The sequence below is a fragment of the Protobothrops mucrosquamatus genome, unplaced genomic scaffold (genome assembly GCF_001527695.2).
Source record: "Protobothrops mucrosquamatus isolate PMUCROS unplaced genomic scaffold, P.Mucros_1.0 scaffold_28, whole genome shotgun sequence".
NCBI classification, from domain to species: Eukaryota; Metazoa; Chordata; class Lepidosauria; order Squamata; family Viperidae; genus Protobothrops; species Protobothrops mucrosquamatus.
Genome location: NW_015386104.1, coordinates 51,355 through 59,535, shown reverse-complemented (window position 1 = coordinate 59,535; position 8,181 = coordinate 51,355). Strand labels below are relative to the sequence as shown.

At 42.9% G+C, this 8,181-nt stretch overlaps 2 protein-coding genes across 2 annotated transcripts in view; both read left to right on the top strand.

Annotated features, from left to right (window-relative positions):
* LOC107303276 (N-acyl-phosphatidylethanolamine-hydrolyzing phospholipase D) overlaps window positions 1-8,181 on the top strand; it is an 18,116-nt gene that overhangs the window by 1,163 nt on the left and 8,772 nt on the right. The window lies entirely within an intron of this gene.
* Window positions 3,561-8,181, top strand: part of LOC107303260 (N-acyl-phosphatidylethanolamine-hydrolyzing phospholipase D-like) — a 9,787-nt gene continuing 5,166 nt past the window's right edge. The window contains exons 1-2 of the mRNA XM_015832470.2: window positions 3,561-3,592; window positions 4,388-4,679. Of these exons, the coding sequence (XP_015687956.2) occupies window positions 3,561-3,592; window positions 4,388-4,679 (324 nt within the window). The remainder of the gene's footprint in view (window positions 3,593-4,387; window positions 4,680-8,181) is intronic.

The following is an 8,181-nucleotide window of genomic DNA, read 5'->3' as shown; positions in this document are numbered from 1 at the left end:
TTGCAGTGGCTTTCTAAAAAAAAATAAAAATAAATTACAGTCCAGATCGCTAAATAATTGTTTGGGAACGACAGCCATTCGGAATGTCAGATGCTGGAAGAAAAACGGTGCTTTAATTGAGATATTAACATGCATAGTGTCCAGCCCTTCTTTCTTTCTTTCTTTCTTTCTTTCTTTCTTTCTTTCTTTCTTTCTTTCTCTCTCTCTCTCTCTCTCTCTCTCTCTCTCTCTCTCTCTTTCTTTCTTTCTTTCTTTTTACTCTTTATCCCAAGACCTGTCTCATTTTTAGCTGGTGAATAGGATTGAAAAGCAGGCAGATCCATTCAATGGCTATAGTTCGAGCATTCTCCTCCGTTGACATGGAAATGTGCTGGGCTAGCTTTTCAGAAAAGGGTTACATAATCCCCCTCCTGCCCAATTTGTATTCTGGGCAGGAAACGGGTGTTTTATTTTTATTTTTTTTCAAACCCAGTAAAAATATGCTTTGGAAAATAGGTTGACCCTCCTCTTCTTTGGGGCAACCCCTGAGATATTGGAAGACTGGTATCATGTCACCCCTCGTCCTTCTCTTCATTAAACTAGACATACCCAATTCCAGCAACCATTCCTTATATGATTTAGTCTCCAGTAATAATAATAATAATAATAATAATAATAATAATAATAATAATAATAATAATAATAATAGTAGTAGTAGTAGTAGTAGTAGTAGTAGTAGTAGTAGTAGTAGTAATAATAATAGTAAAGTTGGGACCTTGGAGGTCATCTAGTCCAACCCCCTGCTCAGGCAGGAAACCCTATACCATTTCGGACAAATGGCTGTCCAGTCTCTTCTTAAAAACTTCCAGTGTTGGAGCATTCACCGCTTCTGGAGGCAGGTTGTTCCACTGGTTAATTGTTCTAATTATCAGGAAGTTTCTCCTTAGTTCTTGGTTGCTTCTCTCCTTGGTTAGTTTCCATCCGTTGCTTCTTGTCCTGCCTTCAGGCGCTTTGGAGAATAACTTGACTCCCTCTTCTTTGGGGCAGCCCCTGAGATATTGGGACACTGCTATCCTGTCCCCCCTCGTCCTTCTCTTCATTAAACTGGACATACCCAATTCCAGCAACCTTTCCTTGTATGTTTTAGCCTCCAGTCCCCTGATCATCTTTGTTGCTCTTCTCTGTACTCTTTCTAGAGTCTCAACATCTTTTTTACATCGCGGTGACCAAAACTGGATGCAGTATTCCAAGTGTGGCCTTACCAAGGCATTGTAAAGTGGTATTAACACTTCACGTGATCTTGATTCTATCCCTCTGTTAATGCAGCCTAGGACTGTGTTGGCCTTTTTGGCAGCTGCAGCACACGGCTGGGTCATATTTAGGTGATTGTCTACTAGGACTCCGAGGTCCCTCTCACAGTTACTAGTATTGAGCAAGGTGCCACCTATGCTGTACTTGTGCATTTGGTTTTTCTTGCCTAAATGTAGAACCTTACTTTGGATCTTCTAGTCCAACCCCCAGCTCATAAATATACCATTTCAGACAGATGGTCGTCCAATCGCTTACTAACACAAGTTTTCTTTCTTTCTGGAAAAGATCTCGGAGAGAAAAAAAGTTCCTGTTTTTTTTTTAAAAAAATAATCATTATGAATGCTGTAGATTTCCATCGCTCTCCGTAGTGTGCTTGCATTGCATAATGGATGCTTTGTTCCATGTATGTAAGATAAATTGCAAGCAGTAAACTTCCAGATTAAGGAAGAGAAGACCCAATATGGAACGATTCACGTATTAGACAATGCGATTGTGCTACGTTGTAGTTTTTCAGGCGACTATAAAAGCTCGCTTGTGTGTGTGTGTCTGGGCTCTCGTCCAAAAAAACGTTGCTTAACGTTTCCTTGTGCCCCCTGATTAAAGCTTTGTGGACTCTTAATACGGTATAAAGGCACCTTGCAAACTTTTCAACCGGTGTCTTGAAGATTTTTACTGCAACAATTTAAACCGCTAGGTTTAAAAATTATTATTAGGTCTGTAGTTTCCTGGATTTATTTTTTCCCTTTTTTGAAAATGGGAACTACATCAGCTCTTTTCCAGTCCTCCGGTCGTTCCCCAGTGCTCCAGGATCTTTGAAAAATATAGTTCAGTGGTTCTGAGATCACACCTGCCAGTTCCTTGAGAACCTTGGGGTGTAATCCATCTGGTCCTGGCGATTTGAACTCGTCCAGGCTGGACAGGTGCTCGCTTACCATTTTCTTGCCTATCTTAACTTGTGTTTCTATTCTGTTTTTTACGGTACTGTTTTTGATAGGTTGGTCTGTTTTTTCCCCCCCTTTGTGTAAAGACAGATGCAAACAAACGAGTTAAATAGTTCTGCTTTCTCCCTGTTGCTAGTCACCTTCTTGTCACTTTGTGTGATCTTGATTCTATGCCTCTTGTTTATACAACCCAGGATCGTATTAGCTTTTTTGGCGGCGGCTGCACACGACTGGCTCATAGTCATATTTATGGATGCATTATCCAGGGCTGTGAAATTTCTCAGGCTGGTAAAAGTTCACCCTGAATGCATTTGGCTTTGTTACATGACCTCGGAAAAGGCTCCCTTTTTTTTTTTAAGAATTGGGGGATGCTTAAACTAGGTGTACAAGCCTTTTGCTTCTGAGTAGAGGCTGCCAAAACTTTGGGAGAGGCTGCCAAAACTTTGGAGATTCCTGCCTGCAGGGTTTAAAGTGTGAACAAACATGACTGCACACGCAATGGGGAAGAAGCAAAGAGAAGGAAAATGAGCGAACTATAATCAAAGCAATGGAAATACCCCAATCTTCCTTTCGGTGGAAGGAACTACTTCCTTTTGCTACAAATTGCTGTGTAATAATAGGAAACAAACACTTTGCTAAGTAAAGCCAAGATCGTAATTGACTAATAGTAGCGACAACATTCCTCAACTTCCAGTTGAGTGAGATTAACTATTTACCTAGATGTTGTAGGTGGAGAGCCATGTTAATAATGAGTCTTTTAGCATCTTTTCAGACTGATGAGGTATTTTTTTTTAAAAAAAAAACTATTGTGAATTACAGCTGGCTTCTCCGGATACCGTTTTTGCCGTTGACTTTGCTTGTCAGAATGTCGCAAAAGGGAACTGCAGCCGTCATAAATACGAGTCGGTTGCCCAGAGTTTAAATTTCGATCACACGACCCTGGGGATCGTAAGTGTGAAACATTTTCATAAGTCGCTTTTTTCAGCCTCGTTGCAACTTGGAACGGTCACTAAATGAACTTTTGTAAGTCGAGGGTTACCTGTATGCCTGTCTGCACTTGTCTATCACATTCTTGTTCTAATCATAGCCTACTCCAACTTTACAAGCCGGTGGGGACCAGAAATACCTTTTTCATTTTTCTGGATTAGCAACCCGTGCAACATTTTTTCTGATGTCGACAGAGGACCACGAGTTCATTTTAATACAAGGTTTCTCCCAGACGTACAGAGTCCACTGCTGGAAAACATTTACTAATTCCAAAAAACGAGCCAAATTTGCTGAATTGGGATTTTTTTTAAAAAAATTCTGGAATCAACTCTCCTCTCCGAGATGAAAAGTTTGAACGCGCTGCGTATGGGAGTGTAAGGTCCTTGGCAAGCCATAAATATCTCTTGTTATTTTATTTTATTTTTTATTTTTATTTAGAAATTTTAAATGGCTGCCCGTTCGCTCTCAGTGACTCTGGGCTGCTGACAAAATAAAAAAAAACAAAAAAAACCAGAGAGGACTTGGTGGTCACTATTTGGTCCCTCTCCTGGGGAGGCAGGAGAGAAATTTATTTTATGGGATGTTTCTTCTGAGGTTTAATTTCTCTTCCCCTTCCTCTTTGACTTTTCCCCGTGTCCCCATAATTCTCCATTTACTATTGCAAGTAAAAAATGCACTGGATTGCCAGATAGGGTGTTACGTCCCTCTCTTTTAGGCAGTATTGGGTACTAGGTAAATGATTTGCGGTTATTGTGCTTAAATTTATGGAAAATGCAGTCTGCAGATAAGTAGAGGATGACTTGTAGTTTAATTATCAAATATAACATCACCCTAAAATAATTTAACACGTGGACAAAGCTATTTACGTGCGCATTGGTATTTTAATTAGCTTCCTACAAAATGGTGAACTTCACAAAGAGCTTGTTATTCTCTTCCTGTTAACCAGCCAGAACAAGCTTCTGGTCCTCAGTTTATTAAAGGAATTCGAACGTCTGCGTGCCAAGACCTGCTCTTAAAACGTTCTTGGCGTGAAAACGTGGAGGAAAAGTTTGCAGATATAGGGGGGATGTTTTTTAGGGTACGTCTGGGATTTCCCCCCCCGCCTCCGTTCCTTTAATGTTCCAATTAAGAAAGAGAATTAACTTTTCTTTTCTCCCCCCCCCCCATAGTTCGTCACCAAATGACATGGACGAAGAACAGCCTTTCAATCCAAGCCTGAAAGAAGAAGTAAGAAAACGTCAGAATTCGAATCAAGATTCCCGAGGGAGCAATTCGTCCAGGACGTCTAGAAAAAGCTTCCGGTTGGATTATCGGCTGGAGGAAGATGTAACCAAGTCGAAGAAAAGCAAAGATGGAAGATTTATGAACCCCTGGCCGACGTGGAGACCAGTGACCATTCCAAATATCTTGAGGTGGTATTTTACAGAAAAAGACCACAGTAAAGTCCCAAGTTCAAAACAGGTAAACGATTCGCGGTTACCGTGCTTCAATTTATTGGGAAAGGCAATTGGCGAATAAGTAGACGATAAACTTTATAATTGAATTGTATGCTCCAACACTGGAAGTTTTTAAGAAGAGACTGGACAGCCGTTTGTCTGAAATAGTGTAGGGTTCCTGCCTGGGCAAGGGGTTGGACTCGATGACCTCCAAGGTCCCTTCCAACATCATCATTATTATTATTGTTGTTGTTGTTGTTGTTGTTGTTGTTGTTATTATTATTATTATTATTATTATTATTATTATTATTATTATTATTATTATTATTATTATCACCCTAAAATGATTTAATATGTGAAGCAGACACAGCTATTTAAGAGCGAATGCAACACACACTCCTAATCCAGCATCGTCTGTAAATAGACATAGCAAATATCCTCTTTCCTAAATAATTGATAATGCAGTCCAAGACGTATTTGGTTTATATATTTTTTTCCCTCTTCGATATTCTGCTACCTTGTGGCTTTAGAATCCAGGAAACTTGTCATTGGTAAGAGAGAAAATGGGCAGTTTGTTGTGTTCTTGATTGCGATAGGAAGCACACATTTCTTCAGATTGAGGTTACGATATAAGTAATGTATTTCTTTTATCGGTCTTCGAATCTAAGGTAGTTAATGAAAGATATTAGCACCGCTTACTGACTTGCAGTGGCTTCACCAGAATATATTGCTCAATGTCACATAGACCAGGGGTCTTCAAACTTGGCCCTTTTATGACTGGTGGACTTCAACTCCCAGAATTCCTCAGTCGGCCATTTTGATGAGACTGCGGGCTTGGATCCAGACCAGGGGTCTTCAAACTTGACCCTTTTAGGACTTGTGGACTTCAACTCCCAGGATTCCTCAGTCGGCCATTTTGATGAAACCACGGGCTTTGGATCCAGACCAGGTGTCTTGAAACTTGGCCCTTTTATGACAGGTGGACTTCAACTCCCAGAATTCCCCAGCCAGGCAAGTCCACCAGTCATAAAAGGGCCAAGTTTGAAGACCCCTGGCATAGCCAATACTTTCTAGCACTGTAGAACACAAAAGATGATCCTGCATTGTCTGTAATTTTGTATTTTTCCCCCCAAAAAATGTAAGCATTGATAGTCCTTGGCCTATGACTGTCATTGAGAGGGGCATGCTCCCTCACTGCAGGTTTTCAAAAATGGGACTGGACAACCATTTGGCTGGGATGGTATAAGGACTCCTGCCTTGAGCAGGGGGGGGGTTAGACTAGAAGACCTCTGAGGTCCCTTCCAGATTTAGGATTCTAGGATTTAGTATCGTAAAGTCCTGACGGTCGTAACCTGAGTTGTCACATGACTTGATTTTATGATATATATTTTTTGCAGCATTCGTTTAGGGCAGCGGTGGGCAACCTTGGCTCTTTTATGACTCGTGGACTTCAACTCCCAGAATTCCTGAGCCAGCATGAGGGAAACTATGGGCCCTTCATGATTCGTGGACTTCAACTCCCAGAATTCCTGAGCCAGCGTGGCTCAGCTTGGAAACCTCTCCCTTTCCCCTCAGCGTGGCTGGCTCAGGAATTCTGGGAGTTGAAGTCCACGAGTCATAAAAGAGCTGAGATTGCCTACCCCTGGCCTAGGCCTAGGCCGCTTTCTGACTCGTAAACTTCAACTCCCAGAATTCCTCAGCCAGCATGGCTCAGCTTGGAAACCTCTCCCTTTCCCCTCAGCATGGCTGGCTCAGGAATTCTGGGAGTTGAAGTCCACGAGTCATAAAAGAGCTGAGATTGCCTACCCCTGGCCTAGGCCTAGGCCGCTTTCTGACTCGTAAACTTCAACTCCCAGAATTCCTCAGCCAGCATGGCTCAGCTTGGAAAGGAGAGGGAAAGGGGAGTCGCACCGACCGAGTCCTTAAGACCCTCAACTTCAGGTGGTCAGTATTTTCTCGACTCTAACGGATGGGGACCGGATCCGGATCCGGCGAAAGACTGAGCATTTGAAGTTGAGGGTCTTAAGGAGTCGGTCGTACCGAGTCGAACCTTTGGAGAGGGAAAGGGGAGTCGTGTCGACCGAGTCGAATTCTGGGAGTTGAAGTCCACGAGTCATAAAAGAGCCGAGGTTGCCTACCTCTGGCCTAGGCCTAGGCCGCTTTATGACTCGTGGACTTCAACTCCCAGAATTCCTGAGCCAGCATGGCTCAGCTTGGAAACCTCTCCCTTTCCCCTCAGCGTGGCTGGCTGAGGAATTCTGGGAGTTGAAGTCCACCAGTCATAAAAGAGCCAAGGTTGCCTACCCCTGGTTTAGGGAATGCAGCAATTGTAAAGCAAATGCCACAGTCATAAAGCCAACCCTTTGGTTGTTAAGTGAATTCATTGTCCACTATGACCATTTTTCCCCCCTGGAAACTGGAAAGAAATGCTGGTTTTTCAATAGTGGCAAATATCTGCAGCTCGGGTGAAGGGTGAGGGTGGAGGTTCGTTCTCCAAGCTTGTGGGTTGGTTTCCAAATATTTCGTTGCCACGCTACCACCCGCCACGCTCATCGAAGCCTGACAACGCCACCAACAATTCCATCAACACACACACTGACCTACAATCGGCCTCAGGATCCAAATCAACTGCACAGCCAACCCGGGACAGCAGCAACTCACGCAAGCCCCCCCCCCCCCCGCCTTTTATAATTGACTTTTGTAATTGAACCCCAGAGCAGAATTATAAGAGCAATGACTGGCAGCCTGGATTAGCCTCTGCGTGTTGTTTCAGCCAAATTACGAAGGTGGAGCAGTTTTTAATTTTTTGCAGCAGGGCAAAAAAAGGTTGTGGCGTCTGGAAGATTAACATAGGTATTAGGGCATGACATTCCTCGACTTTTAAGGAGCTGCAGGAATTTTGCTGATGTGTTGAATTTTCCTGGCAAGCATATTTAAGCCATCCGGATTAGTTCAGGCCTGCCTAAAGTGAAAAAGCGCTTAAGAATTAATTGCTCAGGAACAGCTAAAGCCCCTGATCCCGATTCCACAAACAGACCAGCTGTCATGTTTATGAAAGGAAGGGGGGAGAGAATATCAAAGCAGAGGTGAAGAAAAAGTTCACTGTTTGTCCTTCTTAAGAGTTTGGGATGCCAGGTGTGTCAAAGACAATAGTTTAGTTTCAATAAAGGAGAATATTTGCAGCCTGGGGTTGAAATGAGGGGTCCTTGGTACTCTCTGAGCTGGATTGTTTTCTTGTAGATGTTTCATTACCCAAACTAGGAAACATCATCAGAGCTAGAAGGGTGGGGGTTTTATGGTGGTGGTTGTAGTGGAGGAGGAGGGGGAAGAGGAGGAGGAGGAGAAGGAGAAGGAGAAGAAGAAGAAGAAGAAGAAGAAGAAGAAGAAGAAGAAGAAGAAGAAGAAGAAGAAGAAGAAGAAGAAGAAGAAGAAGAAGAAGAAGAAGAAGAAGAAGAGGAGGAGGAGGAGGAGGAGGAGGAGGAGGAGGACAATGACTATGGGGTCCTTGGTGCTCTCTGAGCTGGGTT